General features: G+C 34.6%; 2 protein-coding genes across 2 annotated transcripts in view; one reads left to right on the forward strand and one right to left on the reverse strand.

The window, feature by feature from the left end:
- Positions 1 to 27751, reverse strand: part of immp2l (inner mitochondrial membrane peptidase subunit 2) — a 441617-nt gene that overhangs the window by 155906 nt on the left and 257960 nt on the right. The gene's annotated exons all lie outside the window — the stretch shown is intronic.
- lrrn3b (leucine rich repeat neuronal 3b) lies at positions 3978 to 27558 on the forward strand. The gene is made up of 2 exons (XM_088923165.1): positions 3978 to 4346; positions 24572 to 27558. Exon 2 carries the CDS (start codon positions 24886 to 24888, stop codon positions 27004 to 27006), a length of 2121 nt encoding a protein of 706 aa, XP_088779291.1. The 5' UTR covers positions 3978 to 4346; positions 24572 to 24885; the 3' UTR covers positions 27007 to 27558.

A 27751-nucleotide genomic window follows, 5' to 3' on the forward strand; every position in this document is an offset into this window, starting at 1 on the left:
TTGTTTACTATGCCTGTCTTTCAAATGTCATTGGTGGAGTGGCAAAGGTCATAAGAAGTGAAAAATACCTCTAGTAATCAATTCTATGACCTTTTGGAATAAAGGACAAATATGTACAATACATAACCTAAAGGTACAAACAAAACTGGGCAGCCAAGCTATTTACAGATCAAAATGTTAGAAAACGCATCCAAGAACTATGAGGAATTTGAGTAAGATTCCTTCCATTTAAGTTCACTGAGTTGTCATAGCGGGAGCCTATTCATATTTTCTCATGAAATGCATTGAAGGGCATGTGGATTTCCTCATGTTTTACAACCTCTCTCAAATAAATAAAACTCTATATAAATAAATTATCCCTGTCTATGGCTGTGTTCTTTTTCCCACAAGCCAGGCTCCCTCAAGTTGTTCACTCAAACAAGCACACATTTTTACACATTAAATGCAACAAGGAAACTCTTTGGAAACCTCTGCATTTCATTAATCTATTAATGTTCCACATATTTCTTCTATAATATTGTCTATCCGTCTGGGGTCAATTTTATTTTGTTGTCCTCACCTGGTCCTCAAGGAATGTAATGTAAACTATTGTGGTTTATTGCCATACAGTTTTAAGATAAATGAACCTATGAGGAGAACCTTAATTCAGGCCTTTCAGGCTTTGCCTTAGGTTACTTCTCCTGAGCACACATTGCACAATGTTTATCTGAAGTAAAATGAACACCTGTACTTGCAGTTTGTATATATACAGTATATATAATGGATTATTTTCATACAGAGGAGCACACACTAATATACTCCTCATCACTTCTGGACAGTCTGGGAATTCTGCAGTACATCTATTACCAACAGTACAAGTGTCATGATCCTTCATTCAAGGATTGCATAGAACTCCTACTGAAATACAGTATATACCACAAGAAGTAGCCCACATTGTTACATTCCACATCCCCCCTCTAGAAGGCGTTCCTACCCTTTTCTGTTATGATTAGTTTTTATAATTTCCTGGTGTGTCTTGTTTGTATTTTGGTTAAAAGCCTAGAGTCTCTGCAGTCCCTGGCTCAGTATTGGAAGATGGACGCCACAAGGCTTGCTTATTCCCCATGTTCGCGGGTAGCCCGATGGCAGGCCTTATTCCCCAGCATTCTGACCATCTGGGTCCGGGGCTCGGAGCTCCTGGTTCCATTATACTTTAAGTTCTTTGTGTTCCTGATCTCGGTTCCCCTTCCCGGTGATTTTAAGTGTCTTCGTCTTGGATGGAGCTCCCGGCCTTTGGGTTACGGACTGCGCCCTGACTTCCCATTTTGGACATCCCTGGACGTGGTTGGTTCCGCATTTCCTCCTGGCACCAGATCATTACAGTCACCACCCCATGTCTATCAACCTGTCCTATTCCTTCTGTGCCTTCCTCTGATGTCCTTATCCAGTATTTTCCGGATTATACCGTCCCAAATGGGGTCTATAACAACGCACTTCATGAGAGTCAGAACCGGTTCCCGTGACACACACCAATGCTTTGATTTCTACATGTTTTTCATGTGATATGCCCTTCCCATGACCAAAACATACATTACAGTATTCATAGCTGTATCTTCATCATATGATAGTGATAGGTATGATTATTGTATGCTAGACATCAAGTAATAGTGTACTACACCATACGTACTACAATGCATTTCATTTCATATTTATCCATTACATTAAAACAATTAAAAGCACGTATGATATGAAAAAGTTGCGTTTACAATGCAATAAATTAAATATTATGCTGTGCTCTAAAGACACTGTTCTGAAACACACTAAACTCATCCATAATTCCAAACCAGCTCAGTTTAACAACACAACAGCTTAATGGTATTGGCCTCAACAACATGGCTGGAAAGATTGTCTCAGATGTCCAAAGTTTTCTTTTGAAAGACCCAAATTTATTACACTTGGATTTTATACTAAAAAGGAATGAACATGGCCTTGCAGTACTGTCAGTGACCAAACAAACTACAGAAAGAAAGAAAAAGCTCATTATTGTCTTATTACATTATATTATCTTATTTTTATATAAAACCTATTATTATTCACCTAGTTCCATGTACATAACAGTACTCTGTTGGTGTTGCTTATTTACTTTATTAAACATTAACATTTTTTCCTATGATGATGTGTAATTCTATTGGTTGCATCTGTGCTAGATGTCACAAGGTCGCATCCAAAAATGGATGTGTTTAAAAGCTTTGAATCATTTACAATTACACTACAATTACACTACAGAATGCAAAGTTTTGAAAAATTGCAAAATCAGATTAAATTGTTTAATTGTTTAATATTAATAAGTTTATTGCAAACCTTTAAGTATTATTTTGAATAATCTAAACAGCTACAAAGTACCCTCTGCTTATTTTTGCTACATGAGCTATAAGTTGATTAAGGAAGTTTTGGTCTTGGTTTGGATATACATACTGCAGTTGTTCCATACCAGCAACCTTTTGGTTATGATTGTTCCTCTGAGAACAGAAAGACAATTTCCTTTATGTTTCTAGTAAACCATTTATAACTGAAATTTAGTTAATAAGTTCTACAGCCCCCTGATGCTTTGCTGCTTCCAAGGGGACTGCAAAAATGTCATGGAAACCATTAAACACCTTCCTTACATTTCTCAAAATTGCACAGTGAAATAAACAGCATGGGAAAATAAAGAAATAAAGTCCAATCTTTGCAGGTAGCATAAAAACCAGATTTATTTGTTTAATTTGATTCCTATTCTACTTGGAATGGTAGTATTCCACATAACCCAGTATGACTGAACGTTATCAGTCAATGACAACTGTATAACAAAAAAATTAGCAGTTATTTGTATAGCACAGTAGTATAAGTCCTATATATGTTTTTCTCTGGATGATTTATATATCCCTGTGTGTTTGTCTGGTGGTGGTGGGGCTTTGTGTATTTTTGCTGCTCTTCACCTAAAACAATGCAGTGCATTAAATAAAAAGGGCCTGTTTCAATGTTTCTCTTTTTGGACAGTACAAAAAATGTATGTCGGATACTTTCACATGTATTTCCTGTGCCTTGGACCTACTGTATGGTATACCTCCTGCCATGGACAAACATTTTCTCAATGGGTGTTCAGTCTTCCTTTGTATAATATTTGGGCTTCCATACCCCACAGTGTCTTAGCTTAGACCAGAAAAGACGGCTATATTCATTTATTAACAACCACTCTCATCAAAATTCAAAATTCAGACAGCCTGATCTGAGACAACTTTGAGTCTGTGTTTAGGCCACCTCCTGGAGTTTAAAATGCATTTCAAAGTCTGAAAATTTCTCTGCATCTGGAGCACCCAGACAGATCTTTCACTGTGATCATCTTTTCAAAGCAATACCTGTCGAACAGATTCTTTGTGTGAAATATCAGTGACCAAAACACTGATATTTTTAATTCTGTTCTTCAGGTGCATGATAAAAAGCAAAACAGGTTAGCGAAGGCTATGTTCAAAGGTAAAAACAGCTGTCAGTAGTCCTGCATTTTTAAAAAAAGGCTATACATCCTCTATAGCAATCCTCTATAGCAAGTCACTAATGTTTGTGTTCTTCCGCAAACAATACAAAATTAAAGGATGAAACTCAGCTATTCATTTAAACAAGAGTTTCCAGGAAGAGGAATACAGGTTGCAGCTGACATCAGAGTGAGTGAAAAAGATGTACTATGCTTTTCAAAGGAACAATAACCTTAATTCCCCTCTAGAAGAGCCATTTGCCCAATATCGTCTTTAGAAAACCCTCAGAGTCTGTAACAAGGATGCCAGCACTAATAGGAACATATATTTGTTCCTTCTTTTTCCCTTTTTCTTTTTTTTTTCTAAGTCCTTCAGGAATAGTGTCATCTAACAGACAGGCCAGCTCAGCCAACCGGATGCAGGCAGCTGCAAGCACTGTACCTCAGCACTCAGAAGCTATTGGCTCCTCTCTGGGGAGTGGGGGGTGTTCAGTTATTAATGACCGCTGAGCAGGCAGCACCATGTCAATGTGACAGCTGATCGGGTGAATGATGCACCACTAACCACTGTGGAAAAGAGGAGGGGGAAATAAAAGGAGCTATCCACGGTTCCCTGCTCTGGATTGTGTGCCTTTGGCAGGCTGTAGCAGATCAGTGGCAAGTATAACGGGATTGTTGCTGGAAGCAAGGCAGTTTTCTCTCTTGCTGTGAAAAAAAGGATATGTATTTATATAAATATATGTACTCTACTCTTTATTACACAGGCTGTTTTGCATCACGGATCCACTGCTTAACGCAAACGGAGAGATAAAAGGAATACATTAGACTTTGTATGCAAGGAAATTCATTCATAATGGTAAGTTTTAATTTCTGTTAAATTTTGTAATATTTTATATGTGAAAGGGTTTGCTTCCTGTGTCATAAGAATGTTTTTTAAATTAACCTGGCTTTCAAAGATAGAAAATACCCATTGCTAATATTTTGTTTTAAATCGCAGGCATTTTATCTGAATTAGGTGCAGTTTTATGTATCAGCAGGGTAAGAGACTATTGCTGTGCTATGCAGGCTTGGGAAGATGAAATTGTCTGGTGGCTATCAAAAATGAATGTTTTGTATGAAGCTGCCCTTGGCTTGCTGATGCTTTATTTTCATTCTAGTCGCTATACAATTTCAGGTGTCAATACATCCAACTAAAACAGATCTTCTCAGTCCATCAGACTTAGAAATGCTTTTGAGGTCCGTACCAGTATGCATAATGAAGAACTATTTGAATTGAATTATGAATGAAGTGCCATCTGAAAAACTCAAAACACAGAGCCTGAAGTATGATTTTAAGAGGAAGATCAAAGTACATATCAGTGCTAGGCTTTTGTATGGCACATGGCCCAAAAAAGAACACCTATCAAAGAGGCTGTAAGAGGATATCTCCAGCCAGCACACATATGGAATTTCTGTCAGATTATGTCTGCAGGTTGGTTGTGATTGAGTTTTTTCCTTCCTTTAATCATCCTGTTGCAATCAGAATAGTCAGCTCCAGCGCATCATCGTCCTTATAAAATCATGTATCATTTCACAAGGCTTTTAACACACAACTGTACCGCACACTAAATTTGAGCCAGTTACTTAAATAAAATCTGCATGATGTGTCCTTAGATCTGACATAATTAACACTGTCACTGCAAGACGTCTTTTATGTTTAGTCTTCATTCACCAGAATCACTTATTCATTTAATGAAAACGCAGTTCCTTCTATACCCTGCTGTGTTAGATAAGAGGTGCAGTAATCCCTGCCTGCACACTCTCTTCTTACAAATACATTTCTTTTAGAATATATAGTTTGAGAATATATCTTTGCTAAAGCAATTGATTAGAAATTTTGAAATATATCTATGTATAAATTAATATCTATTGATCTGTTGTGTTAAAAAGGCACTGTAGGCACAGCATTGCCTTATTTCCTCATCTCAAATAAGCAACATTAATTTATAGTAGTAAAGGCAGATCTCTGATATGATCTCTTTCACTTTACAGTAAATAAACTTTCAAATACAGTATGGATGCTGACCTCTCTGTAGCTTTATCTTATCATGTTGATTAGCAATCATATTTCAGACAGATGAATACTGCACTGTATAATCCAAGCCAAATACAACCATCTATCTAGCCTAGTCTAAAAACCATAAAAGTTGTAGTAGGCGTTTAACATGCCCTAAAATTTGCTTTGTTTGAAAATTGTTTTTAGCCTTATTTTCTTCCTTTCTTCTTTTAAGCAGTGTTACGTTCCACAATTAGCATTCCATACCAGTTCCCCATGTGTGCTGACAGAAGTTTTGTGAAAATAATAGCCCCTGTTTCATTTAACTATAGAGTGGATCTGTGTCGATCTGCTTTTCAGAAAAATGCTTTTGCGTTTTCATCACATAAAGTAAAATGAAAAGGTTTCACACAGAGTGCAAGTCTTTTGCATTATTGCAAATCTGTCAGAAAGCCAGGAGTTTAACAATTCATATGGTAAGGAGTCAATTAATTCAGATGACCTTTGTAAATGATGACAATAAAGTAGCTCTGACAATATGGCCCCACATTCGATTTCCTCTCCACAAAATGAATGAGTTTTACAACAGGTTCACTTCTTTCAGTGAAAAATGAAAGTTCTAGAGGCATTTCTTTCCAGTAAGAAAGCTGTTTACAAGAAATGAAATGCAACAAACAAAAATGAAAATGATAACAGTGTACACATTTACATTTATAAAGTATTTGTTTTTGAATAAATTGTTCTGCATTTTGTGCTGTCACTGTTCACATGCTGAACTTGTCATAAAAATATATCATTGTATCTTATAACATCTCACAATGTACAGTATCTCAATAAAATATCACAAAATTTTAACTTGTGTATACATCAGCTCTTAAAAGATCAATTCAGACAATCAGTATGAACTAATTAATTGATACTATGTGCTGGCTACTCAAGTTCAAGCAAAATGCAACAACAATTACAGTATTTCTAATGCTGTTATTATACTTTATAATGGCACACAATTACGTGAACTACTTAGACTCCATAATTATACGTAAATACTACATTATGATTTTTAAACTTAAAACCTTTACTAACTGTAGAACAACAAAGGAAATTACTTCTCACACATTCAAACAGGTTTGGAGCAGGTCAATAATTAAATGTTTCATTGCCAGATTTACAAATGGCTACATTGTTTTCAATAAATTAATACAAGTACCCCTACTTTCTACCTTTGTACCTTTAAATACATTTCAATTCTGCCAGTAGCTTTTTTTCTCCACGTGAGAGCACATTACTATTAACCTATATGCCCTAAACACTTTAAAGCTAGTTGGAGAGCTTACATACTATACCTCAATACAAAAATAAGGATTTAACTGTGATATTAAAAAATACAAAATACAAAAATTAGCACAAGTTGCAAATACGGACTGCCAGTGATAAGCATTTTGTAATCTGACAGAATCTTAAAAGCTATCCAATTTCTTACACAAACAAGAAAACAAAAAAGGCTGCTGTTTCTTGTTAAAAGTACACATTCCATCTGTTTAGTACAAAAACAAATGCTGTACATTTAAGAAAACAACACTACTATGCACTATAGCTACATATATTCTTCAAATAATTTTATAAAAGTACATACTTACAAACCATGGGCAAGACCTCATACCGTATAAAAGGAAAAACTCTGCCCAAATACAAATCTGTAAAAAAAGAAGCCTAATGCACATTAAACTGACAAGTAAACAGTTGCAAGTATTTTACAATCATAAATATTTGCTGAAATGATTATTTTTTACTTCTGTAAATTAAATGGCAATAAAACATATTCATAGGTGTTGCTTAAAAATGTGCACAACTTAATTACACTGAATTGTATGAGTCTAGGCATTTCTACTGTCACTGTAGTTCTGCTTCATGGATAAGGCATTCAAAGTTAATAATAAAGGCATTCAAAAAGCTGCTAGCCCATTCAAATGGCAGTGTTTGCCTGTTATTATCTCTGAAAGTAAAAGTCACATTGCATTACATTGGCAGTGGCTTGAATATGCTATTATACCTAATCTAGTAATAATTTTTGAACCAGAACCAAAACAAGACAATACAGATTTATTTTTGATTAACAATACCAGAGGCTTGACAGTTAGTGCTGCTACGTCCCAGCTTACATCCCAGGTTCAGTTCCAGACTGGAGTGCTTTCTGTGTAGAGTTTGCATGTTTTTCTCATATGCATGTGGGTTTTGTTCCAAGGACATTGTGCTTGTCTGTGTGAGCCCTGTAAAGGACTGGTATTACATCCAGGTGTAGTCTCACCTTGTCCCTTGTGCTGCTGAGGGTCTTCTGGGAGTTCCATACCAGGAATAATGGATATAGGCTATCAGTTCAAAAACTGTTGTGTCATAAACTAAATAAATTCCAACATGATATTAAAGTTTATTTTATATGCCATATAGACCTGGAAATTCACAAGAGTCTGAAGTCTTCTTGATTTATAATAAATCACATAACACTCACGCTGCAATGTATTATTTGAGAGTACAAACAAAATAAAGAAATGTGGAATAAAGGATAATTACTGTTCTATTTGAGTAATACAAATAATTATTAGAACTGAAAGATATTTATGTACCCACCTCCCTTCAGTTTTGTTTTAATAACAAATAGCTAAATTAATAACTAAACATATCCTCTAAACAAAGTAACTAAGAATGCTATTTATTCATTAATTAAATAATTAAAACATCCTCAATTAGTGAATGAAGACAAGGCCACAGCCTTTCACAAAAAGCTTTACAAAGGTGTAAATAAAACATATAAAAAGCAGTTGGTGTGACACATTTGCTGTGTAGTGCTCTTAACCGGAAACTTAGAAAAGCTGAAAGCATAAGCTTGAGCTGTCTAACAGCTTAGCATTGATTCTTAATAAATTGTTGACTTGCTGCTTATTTGCAAGCACAGTAGTGCAGGTTTAGGGGAAGTATTTCACTGAAAATTTCATTATGCATACTCTGTATAGCCTACATTATGTAATGAACTCTGTTTTACCTAGAAAAACTAAATGGGAAATCAATGTTGCATGCAGGGGGAGGAGGGGACAGATACCTAATAATGACACCCACTCTTCAGCTAGTGCAAAAAAGCTGGGAAGCCGTGTACATTTCATTTAGTTGAGATGCTATTAGAATATAGAGGGAAGTGGTTGTGAAGGGCTCCATACAAGAGGTCACAGCAAGCTCCAGTGACTGAGTGGAAACAATACTGCAAGCTGGTAAATAACAGTAAAAAATACACTGTGTTTTTAATGATGAGAAGAGGGCCTTGCTTATCAAAAAAAAAGATGCTAATGTGCCCTTGAAAATATTTTTACCACCAAAACAGAATGTGAGCAAGGCTCTCCCTTTTGTTTACTGTAATGTATTCCACGGCTTTGTAGGATTATGTCTTCTGTGATTTGGAAAATGTTTCTATTAGATAGAAGGAGGTCATAGTGTGTTAAAGGTAGAATTAATTTTGTTGACTTGATCATCAAGAGAATCCTGTAAAGAGCATTATTTTTCACCAAGAACATAAAATGCTCAAAAACATGTGTATATACCTAGTACGCATTCCATTAATCTTCATATCAGCTTGATTACAGCAAAAATTATTATTCCAGCACTTGTTGTCTTATTTATATTCGTCTCAGTGATCACAGTAGTAGACATTTGGTATCACCACCAACTTCTACAAGCTTAGAATGGATGACCACTGCTTTCCATTTACAGGATAATATTTGTATAAAGGCACTGCCTGCCAACTCGTTTATTGGGGGATTTCCTCTTTTGCTGAAACATAGCCTGTCCACCTCCAGGGAAGTGACTTACTGGGTTGAGTCCCTTCTGACATTGATAAATAATCAACTAAATTAATTCTTCATAACTTTTTCACAAAACTCAGGGTTCCCCTGAGGTAGTCGCTCATTGAGTTCTCATGTATTCTGCTAGATATTTGTATGCACAGGCACTGTTGATTCTTCTCAGTTTCTATGCAACTCACACTAAAAGGGGGAGATATGTAATAGATGACCCCTGCTGGGCATGTCTATAAAAATACTGACTATAAACCCGCTGAATTGCCTTTTTTACCGGAAACTAATTCAAATATACTGTTACTACAAAATGTAAGCGCTGCACAATTCAGCCTTTTCTGTTTTTCTAACTTACCATTTTGGATGTATTGTGAGTGCAATTATGAGGATCCTCAGAGGTTGAAGAACAGTGAGCCTCTTATTAAAGTGAGGCATTTTCCCTTGACTGCGTGCCTTGATTTGTAGAAAATGAATGCCAAAGAATCAGATTGCTTTTGGAAGCTTTAAATGTTTGAGCGAATAAAAAGAATAAAATACCAGGCTGATAAAAACAGCTTAAAAATACATTCTCTGGTCTTCAAAACTGGAATGGGACTCACATTAGTATTAAAAGGCCTAAGTTTTACTTAGCTGTAAAAAAAAAGGATAATTTTGCACATTATTTCTAAGAAGAATGATTCCTATCATTGGTGGAGGGAGAAGAGTTATACCACATTCACCTTGGGCCCCAGGCCTTCCAGTAAGTGTGGTTTCTATCAGAATCTGACAGCACATAAACCCACAGCACCTTGTAAACAGAGAAGTACCATTTTAAGAGAATGTGCTTCTCATCTGCACTTACTCAACCAACTGGTTTGCCACAATATCTGCCAATGTAATAATCATCACTACAAATCAAAAAATAGATTGCAACTGATTTTTTTCTCTGTAATTATGAAACAAAACCTGGTGATTGATCCCTTAACCTGCATGCATTTTCTGTACTTCACAAATTAGGATAATTTAATTTTAGCAAACAGATTTGAACATTTGACCAGTCTTTGAGCTTCTAAGGCTTTAAGGTTTGGTTATAATTATTATGGAAAATAATGTAAAAGGCCTTTAAGTGACTGCATTGGGTATATATCTACAACATTAATATTAAGAACACATTGGTGCTCAAATGAGAAGCAAACAAGTGGATGAACACAGAGCAAATACAATCCCATGGTACTGTACTTTCAAGAACAGACACTTGGGTAACAGTGGGATGTTTACAGTGCATCCGAGTTGCTTGTGTATTAACTACTTTGCTGATAAAGGAAGAGCATTTTCTATAACTATCCATCATGTACTGTAAAATAAAAATATTACTCATTTACCTCGCAGCACAAATAATAATTTACAAATCTTTAAAGAAAACATCTTTCTTTCCATTGCTTTTTACTGAATAAGAACAAATGGATGAATATAGAACCTCTTTTAAACTGATATTAAAAGAACATTTGATAAGAAAAAGACCTATTATAATGGTGAATAATGTACTCAAGAAAAAAAGAAAGCCATGGCATTTCAACTTTAGTGCAGTACCACAGCAATATGACATGATGTCAGTTTCACTTCACAATTAATTTCCCTTTACATTTCTTTTGAATGCTTTGCATTGACAATGGTACACTTAATATTTTTTTGACCCCGTGAATTAAAACTCAGAAGAAATACAGAACATATCATGTAGGGTATACTGCATTACAAAGAAAAACAAACCATGTTTTTTGGAGGAAAATACTGGATTATTCTGCTGGTAGCAGGTACATGAATTTTTCAAAAGCATTGTAAATTTCTTATTTTTGATGGACTATCATTTCAAAAAATATTTATATATTTTAAAAAACTATACAGGTGAACACTGAATGCAAATAATGTTACTTTAAATGCTCCTCTTTTCTTGTGCTAGAGTATTACTGTCAAAACAACTGTCGTGAACATTTAAACACAACGATGCATTAATCTTTTAAAGGACTGTTCTGGGATAACAGTATTATGGGAACCACTATGCAAATTGACAATACCCCCCCCCCCCCCCCCCCCTTCCCAAAGCTTCTATGAATATATGATGCATTAATACTGTGGGGAGTCATACAGTTTCTGTCACTCTGTTGTTTAGCAACCTCTTAGAATCTAAAAAGCATGATGGTCAACACTGAGCTTGTCATTTCACAATTCTTTCAATCTTGTCTGAAAATGCATTAGTAAGTGCTAAATAATGTCTTCTTTGAGCTAGTGTATCTGCATCTTTTACTCCTACATCAGTCTCTTTGAAGTTTGAAATCAAAACAGCATGAATAATGTCATGTGATAAACAGTGACCTTTATGCAAAAGCTTGAATTAAAGATCAAAGATTTTGCCATTTGAGCAATTTACAGTGTAATAGACAATAATTCACTTTATTGATTTCCCTCCAAAAGGACAGTTTATGTTCGACACAAACCAAAAAGTTCATATGGGCTTTTCTCAAAGTAATATATAAGTGGTGAACAACTTATGAGGTATTAAAAAATGTCTGTTAGAATAACCCTATTTGAAAGTCTTGCCAAACTGCAAAGTGCCTAATTATACTGATGATGCTAATAATCTACAGATTCAATATAAATTAATAAGATTGAAGAAACATATGGCTGTTCATGTTAAAATACATGAGACATTTTAGAAGTTTAAACTGTGTGGTCATAAAAGTGTGGTCGACCTATGTATTTTTTTGTTGTTTCTTTTTTGTAAACTGTAAATTTGGAACAATATTTTAAGTTTGTTTCAGTAGCTATGTAAAATAGGGCCTGGTCAATACAGAAATGTTCTAACTGGTCATTGAAGTTAGTTCTTAAGAGTAGTGGTAAGTTTAACCCTATTGTCCTGACTAAATTCCACTTTGGGCTTGCTCAATCTTGCCTCCCTAAACTTTCCCATTAATAGAACTTGTGTAGTAGGGCTGCTAGTGAATAATGGCTGCTGCACATCACCCAGGTGGGTGCTGCACTTCAGTGGTGGATGAAGTGGATCCCCTTGTATATGTGAAGTACTTTGAGATCCTTTGGGATGAAAAGTGCTATAGAAATGCAAGCACTTATTATTACAGTGAAGGGTAGCAAAAAGAGCAGTGTTAATATTGATATTCACCACATTATAATATTAGATGCAAATGTTGGCATGCTTTATAGCACGATGTACAGTATGTTGTTTTGTGTATTGTATTGAAGATCCCAAGCCCAGTGTGTACAGTGATTATCCTGTCTTGTAAATATCCAAAGTGGTATGACAATGATTTTAAACTAAAAATCACACTTTTCTAAAAGATACTGCCATTTAGAAGGTTTACTGTAAGCCGTTCAGATTTCTTGTACAACATAAAATGCTGGAAAACAAAGTCAAATACAGATACAGAAAAGTAAAGCATGATAACCACCTTTGTAGAAACGTATTTTCTTAAAATAATAATGCATTTATAAATTATGTTAACACTATTTGTTTACTACAATTTATGATATTAAGAGAATGAGATGTTGTAAGTGGGAAAAAAATAAATCTTGTTCTGAAGAACTAGTTACTGGACATATCTTATCTGATCTTAACTTAAAATGTATTATCACTAATGAAGTGCTCAGATGAGCAAAACTCATAATTAAAAATAAGAACAAATCAAGACTCGATTCATAATTAAAAATGACAGTTACACTACAGTGTGGTAATATATGATCAGTGATTAGTCACTGCAACTAATTTGCAACACTGCAGAGACCAGAATATTCATTTTCTCCTTCTCTGCAAGTTAACTCTAATGACTTATTCTTCACCACAAATTATCACTTGGCAGTCAACACTTCTGGATACCTGTCCACAAATGTTCCATTTATTAGAGACAGAGGAAAATTGTGTGTGTATGTACAATAAATGCTATTGCTGCTAACACACATTTGTTGTGTTTGTAATGCCTACATTTGTAAGTGTGTAGTGTGAACATAAAATATACTATATTGGTTGCATTTTTAATGTATGTAATGGGTTCAATTTTGTCAAATATTATATGAGCATTCAAAAAGAATGAGAATAAATGTTTCCTACATTAAAGGGCAATCCAAAGACAAAATATATTGTACCTTACTGCAGTTTGGAACACATTAAGTTATTGCGTGATAATCATGTGTCCCAAAACATTCAGCTAAGCTGATGGTCTTAAAATCAGTCTGTACTTGGCCTCCTGTGCCTTTCTCTTGTACAAGAAGGGGAGGAACTTGTAAGGACTCATTCTGATGCTCACTGAAGTGTTCCTGGACACACTAAAACATCCATATACTGTAGAAACAATTTGAGCTGGAAGCATTTAGAAATTTAATGTTGGGTATTTCAACACTGACTAGTAAACATTGCATAGTACCATAAATAGTGTGAATTTAGTGGAAATATGTCATACGGGGACTGTCAAGACTTTAAATAACCAGGAAAATAATAAAAATGTGCAGAAGTAAAATTTCAGTAGTAGCAAACCCCAAAGGAAGTACTTTCCTATTCAATCTTTCTCATTATTAGCAGTAGTAAATGTATTTTGACAAATGAAATGTTTGTTCTGGGATTAATTATCAGAAATCTTCATACTGACAGTGTGTTAATATACAAAATATAAAAAATGACACACACATACAGAAATATATATATAAACATAATTATTGAACTTACTAACTTAATTTTCATTTGTTTTGGTATATTAGATATGCATTAATAAGGTCATTTGATCTACTGCTGGGTGAATGCCTTCCCATGTTTTTTTTCCCCCAAACTCCTATTTTAATCTGTTCTTATTAATTTGATCCTTCTAACACATTAATTTAATCTTGCTAATCTTACAGGTTTTCTTCATGGTCATTTTCTTCTTTTGGGATCAGTACAGCTCAGTATTTTCTTGGTGGTTCAATGCATACAATCTTTCTGCTATAGTATGTAAAGTCCATTATCATTTTAGCTTCTTTATTACAATAATGAAATCACATCTTGTTTGTTCTTTAATCACTTCAGTATCTCGTGGATACTGCTCTTCTAAGTATACATCAGTCAATGATCATCATATCATCTGCAGATATTTTAAGAGTGTTTGTATAACGTGTACTCAAGGTACACATACTCAAGGTGCATTTGTATAATAATATTATTGCTAACATTTACAAACCAAATCAGCACATTAGAAATGTTTTAGTATAGTTTCTGAGAAAATCTGTAATTATATCAATTGGTCTGAAAAATAATATTCCATAACTCGTACAGAACACACTCCCATCTACACTTGAATTGGCCCTTCTGAACTCTTTGCTTTTCTGCCAGTAGGGAACACTGCAGTGTAACTGCTGCATTTTTAGTTTTTATCAATGTCTCTCTAAGCACTGAAGTGGAAAGAGAAAGATTGCCAAGGCCTGACGTTCTTCCCTTCTTCTGTGCTTGTTCTGCTTTGGTTCTCATCTGTCTGTTGCTCCAGTGACAAGAAACAATGTCTGACTTCTCCATTCCCTGAATGCCTTTTTCCATTACAAATAATGGAGATGCCCCCTTGTGAACTGATGCATGAGAAAAAAGACTGACAGAATGAGAGAGAAAAAACTAATCAGGACGTCCCAATTTTTTTTCACAAAATAATTAGTGTTTCCATAATTGCTGTGGTTATAAAGACAGGATTTTACAAGATGCTGATAGGTTATGAATTCATAAATGGTATATACAGTACCATAGGCTAGTTCTATTATTTATTTTTAACAATATGTAAATAACCATACCTCTTCTCCCAGATAGCATACCAATTAAAGAAGAGTAAAGAACCAAATTTAGTGAACTACATACTACATACATAATAAGACAGATATTAAAAGTAAATTAAAAAAATTACAGCATTTACATACATCACAAAGTATTGTATTATATGCTAAAGGGCATATTTTAGTTATTACTTGCATATTTACTAGAAACAACATAATGCACATTTTATTCAAGATATTAACCTTTGAACCTTACTTACTGTGTATTTTCTTACATATAGCCTTATTTTCTTACATACAGCCTTGCATAACAGGACTTACTGTAAGTGTAACCAGGCTGTTGCATATATCAAGATCGGAAATTTTTCAATGCATCAATAAATGCAGTTGACATAAGCATCTGTCACTTGAAGTAATAGCTTACTGTTTATTCAGTCTATCATAAATAATGTATGAAGACTACAGAACTTCACTCTGAACTCCTGTTGTAATGATGTAATGCCTAAATTAATGTTATGGGTATTTTCTGATATTGCATATTACATACTGTACATAATTGTTCTATTTTAGAAAATAAGATTTTTAATGAATTACTACTTTAAATTGAGAATGGTATTATAGTGTTACAAGAGTACTGAGTATAACAAATAGAGTTAGGCTTCCTGCATCAGAACTGCAGTACAAGAACAATTAAAAAATAGATCTTTTATGTAAAAATAATCTTTCCTTCCCCATCCTGTATGAGAAAAAATCTTTCTCTCCCTCGAAAGGGCTAAATTTGAAAAGCTCATCAATCCTAGTGTGCATGTCTTTGGGAGGCAGACGGAAAGAGGTGCACCTGGTAAAATCTCCACATAAACATAGGGAAAACATACAAATTACACAGATAAATGCTCCAAAATAGCAGAGCAGTGAGGCAGGGTTGATAACCACCATGCCTCCCACACTCTTTCCATTTTGCATAGCAAAATATCAAAATTCACTTCATGTTAGAGGAGCTTCACTATATCCATCACAGCTCCCACTAGGGTGGTACACCGCATGACTGCTATTTTGTGCCAGCTTCTTACTGCACAGCACACAATGTGGAGGAATAAGAACTAACCTAGCCCACTTAACTGGAGAGGGAAATGATTGTAGGTTAAACTGTGAAAGGATGAACTTAAATGTAAGTTCTGCCCTTAGATGTTGCAATGCTGTTTATCTTATTAACAAGGTGCCTGGTCTTCTTGGAAGTACTGTAGAAATAATCACTGTCTAAGGCTAAGCGACCACACCATGTTCATAGCTATCCACTAGGGAAAAATGCAAAGGGATCTTGTGTGATTAACAGTAAAAACATCTTAAACTACAAAAAGTCTTATATGGGTTTATTGTTTTTGGCACTATTCTTTGATTTGCATTTCCCGTTCAACATTTCCAGTTTTTGTTTTATTTTGCAACATATTCTGAAACTTCTGGAGGTGGACTTACAGTATCAGGGAAAGTTGTTTTTTAGGCTCAGTTATCTCTAGTTCAGGATTCCCACCTTGAGTCCAGGATACGTTCTAGGTTGCTGATGTCTTTCTGGTTATGGATGGATTTTTATGTACATGGTCATGTCAGAATTTGTTTGTTTTTTTCTGATGCAAAGGGGTCTTCTTAGCAGGACTCCATCATTCCAGATCAATTTTCAAGATAAGCCTTCTCCTCACTATTATGTTTAAGTGTCACCTTTTCATTGTTTTTAACATTTGTCAAGATATATGAGATATGAGGTGTTCAATGAATACACTGTAGGTTTCACGTTAACAGCTCACTGAGCCCCTGCATAATGTTATTTATTACTTTTAAATAATTTTGTTTATTGTGTAGAACTGCTTCTCGGGATACTGTGCTTACTGATGCTGTGTGATTTAAAAGAAATACCAGATTCCCAGTATTTGGTATTTGCATTTAATTAAAATTGACAAAACAAGTAGATTAACAATTTGCATTAAGGTACTGTATGATATTAAATATAAGAACACATGAGATATGTCAGGGAATTAAAAGTTTGCTTTACAAATCAACAGAGTAGTCCACAGAAACCTGGGTCACTCATTGCATCCATCTGTGCAATCATTGTCAGACTGCAGGGGCTACAGCATGCAAAATTCCAGGAAGAAAAAAAATGTTCATTAGCAGAAGGACTTAAATGGTCTGCATGTCCTGAGGCCATCCAGGAGTTACAAGCTAGAGGGACTAAATCACCATGTTCTGTGGATGAGAGAACACTTGACGGTGGTAGAGAAAGTACTAGAGAGTTTTATTCACTGATGAATACCATTCTGCCCTGACTGACAGGATGGAAGATATATGTGGTGCTACCATGGTAAACATTCCCATGCCAACTAGTGGATTGGTATAAGTGTGATGAAGTGGGAATAAATCTCCTTTAACACAAGAATACTGTATGTTTGCTGCAGACTGAGGGCAATCTTTCTACTGATACACTAAAAAGTCCGTAAACGAGCAAGCCAATCTAAAAGTATTGATCTTCCAGCAGGACAATGCAAGACCACAGTGCTAGGATTACAATGGCACAGGTTCAGATCAGCTCTAGATCCTTTTTATGCATTGAGGTACACATACTATACATTTCTTCTGCAGCTGTATTTGTGTTGCCAAGTCCTGTGAATTGGGAAAAAACCGGGCACTATTTGTGACCACAGTTGAATATATGATATCTGGATATGTTGATATTTTGAAATCTCGATAATGTCTTGCCATGGTCGGCATTTCTGTCCTGATGTGAGATCAACAGCACATCTCTAATTTTGTTTGAGATCAAATATTTGATTAAATCTGTTAGACTGTACTTAATTTCTGTATCAATATACATTAATAAACCATATCTCTATACTGTATGTCAGGTTTTAAAATACAGTAATTTAATGTTTTTGTCAGTTCTTGTACTTATCCAAACGTATGTTGAAAAAGAGAAAAAGATACAATTGGATACATTTATTATTATGTTCTTATTATTTATTATTATTATTATTTCTTTGACCTTTTAATGTAAAACGAGTGTTAGACAAACATTTTATCCATAACTGGACATAAGCAGTTACAGTACCATCAACGCATGCTCTTAGTCTTACATGATAAAGACACAGTTCAAAGTCAACTGAAGTAAGATTAAAAACTTCAAAGGAAATATATTTAATCTATTTGTCTTTACCAGGTTCAAAGACATATTTTTTCCACTGTTCTTGTAATGTAAGTGTATGAATGCCAGGATTTAACTTTTATTAACTATACCTAATTGACATAATTTAGGTTTACAATGAGCAAAAGAAAGTTGTTCCAGTATCACATAATTACTTTATTATTGTAACCTCTGCAATGCAGCATACTATTAATACTGATATGTAGTAACATTTTAATTTATTCTCATTATTTTTAAAGAAAATAAATATATAACACACATAGACTAAGCATAAATTAAGCAAAATGTAATACAAATGATGAAACCAAACATTAATGAAGGTTTTATTGAGGTTCTTGAACCATAAAGGAAAAAATATATTTTCATTGAATATTAATCTTTAATATCACATTGATGACTAGATGGACATTTACATTTTCTCAATAGATCCTTTAAAAATGGGTCCAATATCTGAGAGAAAGGAAATGCTTTTTCAACCATGACAAGACATATCAATTTATCCCAATATGCTTCCTGTAGCATTCTGTTATGGTTTTCACATAATGGGGTAGATTTTCTCCATTATACACACAGATTAAATAATGCATAAAACAGCCATGTGAAGTGATCTCTGAATTCAGACACTTGCATTTGTTTTATAAAATACAGAATCCAGGGATATCTATTTTCTAACTTTATATTTGTAAATTTTATGTGTAAGCCACCAGCCTTATTTTTCTATTTGACATTGTCGTAAATGTTGTCTTTAGGCTTCTTTACAGTAAAATATTACTTAAAATATTTCTGAACATTTAAGTTAATGAATACCTATAGCCCTGAGCAAAGCTGAGCATTGTCAATAGTCATACTGTAGATATGCTGGAGTAAAGATGTGAGAATGCTGTTGCTTTAGATTTCTGTAACCAAATAAATTACCATATCAGTGTCTCCTAAACAGAGGATGCATTCTGCCACTACTAAGCCTAAAGATCGATATTAACTTTGATTTTTCGTGTCATGGTGATACAAAAAATGTATATCTCTTTCTTGTCCTCATTACTTGTTTACATACATGGCTGCACATTTTAGACCTCTCAGGCACATTTAGCAGTGACTACATGAAATAATAATAATGTGTTACTTTTTATACCTATCCAAAGGATCCCAAAGCACTTTATATTTAAGCATGTAGGAGTAGATCCATGGGATTTTCCACTGAAGTACAGCACCTACCTGGGTGATGCACAGCAACATTATGCACTGGCCGTTTCAGTACACAATCAGTACACATCAGATGGTAAAGCAAGAAATTAAACTTCAGGTAGGTCAGTTTGGTCAAGTTTTCAAACGCTATGGGATCTTTAATTACTAAATAGTTTGGACCTCGATTTAGCATCTCATCCTACGGACCGCTCCTCTTAAAGCATAGTGTTCCTGGTCAACATACTGGGGCATGGGTCTGGAGACTATAGTCCAGAGTAAAGAGCACTGCTTGCTGGTCCGCAACACCATTTACAGCAAAATTCTGCTTTTCCTTGGGAGTCTCCCATGCTATTACCAAGTCAAACCTTGCTGTACTTACAAGCTCTGATAAGATCGTAAGATTTAAGAATTTAAAAATCACATCTTTCAGGATAAACAAGTTTTGTTTTTCATATTTTCTTTCCAAACAGCTTAAGTAGGATGATTGTTTGAAATGTCGAAATGGATGATTTACTGTACAGTGTGTTAAGTTATTCAAGTTATTTGAACCTAGTATACAACATACCGTAAAAGCCTCATTGCACTTTCAAATGCAGTATACTGTATAAAGTAAATCATCAATCTACTCAAAGCCTCCACTAGTGTTTGTTGCCATTATTATTCTAACTATATTTTAATAAAGATAGAACGCATAACATGTTTTCTATCTTAGATTTTGTGTTCATTATACTGTATGCTTGTATTAGGCTGTATGTTTTTAACTATACTTGTTAATTATTCATATTAGAATTTTTCAAACATTTCAGTACAGATACACAGGACCTCCAATAATAAAAAAAATAATAAAAATGTGTATAATAAAACCAAAAATGTCTTACTTATTGACATTTATTTGATATTTATTTTATGAGTTAGTGTGCAAGAATTCATTTAATGGTGTTTAGGATGTATGTTCTTTCGAAAGTTTTGCCACAGCATCTTAAGGTTCAGTATTTTGCCAACAAAATAAATGGGCTGTTCTTTTCTGAAGAGTACAAAGCAGACTGGAAAAATGGAAACAATCTAAATCTTATTGTCTCCTGTACAGATTTTTCAGAGATCAATCTTAACTGCTGTGAAACGCAAATTGAGCAGACCAAGGACAACAAAAAAGACTTCCTTGGTCCAATTATTCAGCACTGATGTATGCTGCCACAAACATCACATATTTGCATATATTTCGTATTGCAGTGTTTCAAAATCTTAGCCAGAAAGTAATTTATTGTAATCATAAGATTAATATTGATCAATGGATGACAGAATCTATTTCTAGTTACAAAGAAACAGTTTAGTTTTAAAGGAGAATCCTGTATAATTTAGAAGTTGAAATTTATTGTATGTATTAAGCCCAAAACAAAGCAATAAATTGTTAAGAAAGATTATTCTTTTTAATGAAAAGGCCAGTTTACATTAGTAAGAAATTTGGGTTTCATCTCTAGTCTTTCTTGTTTTAACAAAGCCCTAACCCAAGTTTTCCATCCATTTAGACACAAACAGAAAAAATATATATACACATTGCTTGATCTGCACAAGCTGTTACAACAGTGGAATAAAAAGTGATGATAATTAGATTTTATTATCGATCTGTCCTTGTGCCCGTATTTTTCACTCAATTTTAAAGGACTGTGGAACAGGTAGCAATTATTGAAATTTGTAAGTTGTACAATTATTAACAGTATGCATAAAACAAATACAGATCTATACTGTCAATTGATTTATCTTTCCACTTCTAAGGAAAATAGAGTATTAAAAAAACACTAATTGTGCCTTCTGAGCTGCAGTTTAATTGGTGTAAAATACTGTATGCAAAAAACAAATGATGGTATGCTCTTCACACACTGTGCAGAATACAGAATTTTAATGCTTCTGGAAAGAGGTCATTTGACAATGCCCTGTTACAGTACCTCAGGAATTAGTATTAGCATGAATGGTGCCTTTTAACGATACAGGAATTTAAAAGACTACAAGATTACACAGACACTGGAATGTCTTATTCACAAACTTTATTTTTTTAAACCATGGATTAAAACTACATGGCAAGGTGAGAGGAAACAAATGTATTACAAACAAGAACTCCTTGACTCCTAGTCAAGAAGCCATGACATATTTAAACTTCTGATTGTAGTAATTGTAACGCATACGGCCACCATTGCAGGTTGTTTGAGCCGGCTTACCAACGCGGTGAGGTCACCGCCCTTTCTCGTGAATAGCAGGGACCTTAGCCGTCGGGCTGAGGGGAGATTTCCCTTTAGCTTAACTGGCTGGGTCCCTGTTGAGTGACGCCGGAGGCCTGGGTTCGAATCCCCAGCGGTGGGGGCGCCGACCTGAGGCGGCAGTGGTGAGGGTGCATACCCACGTGAACCTGAGAGCGCTACATACAGTAATGTTGCCAAAACTGAATGGAAGTAATATGTAAGAATTTAAGATTTTTATGACTATCCAATATACCTAAATTGTACTTTTGTATTTTTGGGTTAATACTGTAGCTGTCTCAAACCATCTATATTTTGGGATGTAAAAGGGATGCCACTAATGTATGGTTTATTCACAATCAGTAAAAAAAACTAAAAAGAGACTAAAATGTAAATCAAGCTACTATATAATAATTAATGCTTGGATTTAAAGGTCTAACATTTTCATTTGTTTAGCACACCATATATTTGTATTAAGGAGGCAAAGTTTAAACACTTTATGCCAAAGATCAACCAATCAGATTAAAAATGTAGAAAAACACTGCAGAGGTTTAAAACAAGGCACTGTCTTAGTGTCATTCCCTTGGCAACCTTAGTCTTTTAAGAAACGTTGTTTTCTTTTCTTTGATAAAAGTGTTGTCTTATTCTATGGTATAGCCACTTGTATTTCAGATTAATAATAATGAATAAAAATCACACTGTATTGTAGAAAATTGCATTATAGAAATCATTGGTTCAATGGGAATTAACATAAACAGTGAAAAATAACACTAGGCATAATACAGTATACATTAGTCTTTATAGTATATCACTAAGCGATAAGAAATTCTGCAGTGGAGGGGGTGAGACAACATTTTTCATTAGAAACTTCTGTAACAATACACACCACTAAGGCCATTAGCACGAATGAAATCACGTTCTTTCGTTTCTTTCAAATCACTTTTTAACATCAAGCTTTTGTTCCCAAGTAATACAATAACGTTCCTTTTCTTTTTACTTCCACCTTCCACACATTAGCAGTATGCTTCTGCTTCCTTGCCACTCATTCTAACAGCAATATTTATATCACTGTTTCCAAAGAATAAAAATATAGGGCTGAGCAAAGGAAAGGAAATAGAAAGGAAATAATTGCCTGATTCATTTTCTCAATTGTTTGTCCATATTTTTACTTGCTTGTTTTATTTTATTGTTTTCTTGCTTCTTACTTATGGCTCTATCTTGTATAAGCTACCAACCCTGAACTTTGATTTAAAATCATATGTTGTGGTTCACTAATTATTCATAATTAATTTTAAATGCTTTAAATGTGTATTGAAATTAAAGGACTTACTTGAATAATTCTTTGATTTGTGTTTTCAAAATGCCAAATTGGTAAAAAAATATTCATATCAAATTTAGACAGATTTCAGAAAAAATACTTTATTTATTTGAAATTGCTCTGTTTTTCTTTTTATGTAATGAGAAAGTGTTATTCATCTACCTAATTAAATATAAGTGTGGTACAAATCCAAAATCATGAAGATCACTGTATGCGATCCAAACTAGGCTATCTGTCATGACCTCTAAGTGGTAATGCAATATTGATTTGATTGGAGGGTCCCTAGTCTTTGTCTTTGGAATCAAAGCTTTCCATATATTTGTCTTTAAGGATTGTAGTGGAAAATATTAAAGTCTGATTTGGCAACAAGCATGTCAGAGAAGGTATACTCTTTATCTGTTTAACATCAATATAATCTGCATAAAATAAACTGTTTTAACCAAGTGCAAACAAAGTACTCAAGAATTAGAATTTGTATAAACTGAAAGTGTATACATATAATTGCTATAGACAAAAAATCCAGTTAGTTATTCATTATTTCTAAAACAGAATACTAAGAAACAGCATGGTTTAACAGCTCCTGCTGCTGCTTCTTGTCAGCTGGATTCATTTTAGAGACCATGTTGTTATAAAGATGTTAGCTAACATTTAACATATTGATATTGTCTACAAAAGTGTCCCTTAGGTGAAGAGGTTTGTTTGGCTAAATGTCATACTTATCTGTGCCTGAAATATCTCTTTCTAATAGATAAATTCTACTGTGCCTACATTTTACAGAAACATTTGCTGTCATTAAGTCACAATATCCGAAGTTCACTTGAAACTAAAAGGCACTGCAAAATTCTTAAAGGTAAATATTTAATCAATCTAAGGGAAAGACATTGGGATTCTTAACCTAGAACATTAAAAAGCATATAGTAAGCATCTCAGTAAAATCTCCAATAATCAACCAGGACACAAGATCAATACTTTCCTTTGTGTGAATAAACAGGAACAGTCCAAGGGACCCCAATATGATTCTCCTGCCAACTTCAGCAGTTTTAATTTGAGATAGCATTTTTCACAAGAAGGACACTGACTAGTCATCTCAAACCAGCAAGTCATTTTTATAAAGTGCCAAAACCCAACAGATTCCATAAGCAGGACCTGGTGGCAGTATAAATGTTATAGATACAGTATTCATATGGCCAGGCACACTATAGTCCTGCCAGTACCATCATTATAAAATAAATATCCAGTACCATTGTTGAGTTAGGTTTGTATTAGACACTTAATGAACATGCAATCCTTCAGAAATGTTTTGGTTTTCATTGTTAGTAATCATTTTATATGTCCAATACATGCAGGAAATATTTAGTGCATTATTGCTCATGTCATAATGGAAACAGAACAATAGCTAATGACTTTGCCTTGGCTGTCCAAAGTGGTGGAAGCATTTGCTGATCACAGTTCCTTCTCTAATCACATTTTCAACATTTTTTTATTCTAATTAAGCTTTTTTCTCTTTTTTTCAGGTCAAGATGAACATCATATACAGCTTTGGAAGATAATACAATTATCATGTACAGAAATTAATCTCCAATACAAATCTTTGCATATTTCACTTGCCTATGATTTTGACCTTCAAATATTCAGCTTGCATGAAAACTTTAGACAAGGAAATTGAAAGGTTGTTTCCTTTCAGTCAAGGACAACAAACATTTTGGACTCCAATCAATGAACAGAGACTCTTTTTTTGCTGAGTAACAACTGTTTGATAGTGAAGTTAGCAGCAGTAAACTGCAAACTCTTTAAGGACCTATTATTTTCTGGAGGGAATCAGTACAAGATGAAGGAAATATCAATTCATATTTATTTTTTAGCTGGGCTTGCAATGACTACTTTTGTAAGTACCACAGAAAAGAAAGTGGATTGCCCCCAGTCATGTGTATGTGAAATCAGACCATGGTTCAGTCCAAACTCTATTTATATGGAAGCTCCTACAGTCGACTGTAATGATTTAGGACTTCTTGCTTTACCTGAGAGATTACCTGCTGACACACAGGTCATTTTGCTACAGACTAACAATATTGCCAAGATTGAGAATCCTTTGGACTATCTGGTCAATATCACTGAGATAGATTTATCTCAAAACAATTTATCCTCAATGAGTGATATCAATCTCGGACAGCTGCTTCAACTTTTGTCTCTGCACATGGAGGAAAACAAGCTTCACAAACTGCATGACAACTGCCTACATAAACTAACAAATCTTCAAGAACTCTACATGAATCACAACCTGATCTCTATTATCACACCAGGAGCCTTCACAGGGCTACACAATCTGCTCAGGCTCCATCTTAATTCAAACAGGTTGCAGATGATCAGCAGCAAGTGGTTTGAGGCAATTCCAAGACTAGAGATTCTGATGATTGGTGAAAATCCAATCATCAAAATCCAAGATATGAACTTTAAGCCGCTTATCAATCTCCGCAGCCTAGTTTTAGCAAGAATGAACCTAACTGAATTACCTGATAACGCTTTAGGTGGCCTTGATAATTTGGAGAGCATCTCGTTTTATGACAACACATTCACAAAAGTGCCCCATGCTGCTTTGCAGCAGGTCCAGAGCCTAAAGTTTTTGGATCTCAACAAGAACCCTATTCAGAGAATACAAAGAGGGGATTTCATGGATATGTTACATTTAAAGGAGCTGGGAATAAATAACATGCCTGAACTGGTGTCAATTGACAGCTTTGCCCTAAATAATTTGCCAGAACTAACAAAAATTGAAGCAACCAACAACCCCAAGTTATCATATATCCATCCAAATGCTTTCTACAAACTGCCCAGACTAGAAACACTTATGCTTAACAGCAATGCTCTGAGTGCCCTGTATCGGATTACAGTAGAATCACTGCCTAACCTTAGAGAAGTCAGTATGCACAGTAATCCCATCAGATGTGACTGTGTCATCCGCTGGATAAACATGAATAAAACTAATATTCGATTTATGGAGCCTGATTCATTGTTTTGTGTTGAACCACCTGAATATGAAGGCCAACATGTAAGGCAAGTGCACTTCAGAGAAATGATGGAAATATGTCTCCCACTAATTTCACCAGAGAGTTTTCCTTCACATATAAACACAAAGAATGGGAGTTCTGTTTCATTACATTGCCGTGCATTTGCAGAACCAGAGCCAGACATCTACTGGATCACACCGTCTGGCAATAAAATTATGCCTAATACAGTTTCTGATAAGTACAATATGCATCCTGAAGGAACAATTGACATCTATGACATCACCGAACATGAAGCTGGATTGTATACATGTGTTGCTCACAATCTTGTTGGGGCTGACCTAAAAACTGTTTTGGTAGAGGTCAACGGATTCTTTCCACAGCCTGCTAATAGCTCTTTGAATATAAAAATAAAATCTGTACATCCAAATTCTGTTTTGGTGTCTTGGAAGGCATCCCATAACAGTTTAGCTCCAAATATCAAATGGTCTACTACAACAAAAGCAAACAATCCCACAGCTGCATTTACTGCTAGAGTTCCATCTGATGTTAAAGTTTACAACCTAACGCACCTGAATCCCTCAACAGAGTATGAAGTATGTGTGAATATTCCCAGTATCCACCAGAAAAACAACAAGAAATGTGTCAATGTAACAACAAAAGAATTAGAACTTGCAGTACAAATGAGCAAAAAGTGGAACACAACCCTAATTTCTCTCTTCGGTGTACTTCTGGGTGTGATATTTGTGACCTGCTTTCTGATTTCTGCATTTCTAAAAAGCAACTTCATTTTAGGAAATTTAAGAAATTCCAATTCAAAAGCTTCACCAGTGGCTATAGATGAATTATATTCTCCACTTACGACCCTCTGGGTTTCTGGAAAAGGGACGCCTGCAGCTGTGGAGGTAAAAGCCACAGTAATAGATGTATCAAACAATTTCTTATAAAACATAACTTCAAGACATTTTGATTTTATACAAAATTGACAAAGCGAGGGGAAAAAGCACAAGACTGTATTGATCGTGCTTAATATGCCTTGACGCCAACTTCCTGGAACGTTTTAATACAAATGCAGAGGGTCCACACACATAGTGAATGGAGATCTCATTTGTTAATTATTTTGCTGTTCCTATTAAGTGGCATAAAAAGAAAATGTACCAGCAAGTGTTATTTGCAGTTACTATTTCAAAATGTGGTATTCCTGGGTACAGGATAACATAGCGGAAATGGAATAAGGAAAAAGAAGAAAGATACGTCTCTGTTATTGACTGTTATATATGTAAAGAGTAGTGGAACTATCCTTGTGGTCCCAAGCAATACCTTCTGTGCTGTATTACATACATAGGCAAGCTAGAATGCCACCTGTGGTGTTTATAATGGAGAAAATACAGTAGAATAGATGATAACAGTGACTATGATGTGATATACTTTTTATGACAAAATATACATTTTTGATTTAAATAAAAATGGGTATTGTCTTTTATTAAATCTTTAACTTACACAGTTTTATGGTGATTTATTACATCAATGTGAGTAAAATTATAATCATGAAGATACAACTGTCAAATAGAAAACCCTATTTGAAAGATACTATACAGTATGTTACTGAGGTGCCTATACAGTATATATATTTGTATTGTGATAAAATGGAAACAACCCTTGTTCCAGTCATATTTTTAAAACCTCATACAA

The sequence above is a fragment of the Atractosteus spatula genome, chromosome 8 (assembly GCF_055471065.1).
Source record: "Atractosteus spatula isolate fAtrSpa1 chromosome 8, fAtrSpa1.hap1, whole genome shotgun sequence".
NCBI lineage: Eukaryota > Metazoa > Chordata > Actinopteri > Semionotiformes > Lepisosteidae > Atractosteus > Atractosteus spatula.

Excerpts from the sequence above, each read along its gene's own strand:
- lrrn3b (XM_088923165.1), top strand. The coding sequence starts at position 24,886 with ATGAAGGAAATATCAATTCATATTTATTTTTTAGCTGGGCTTGCAATG.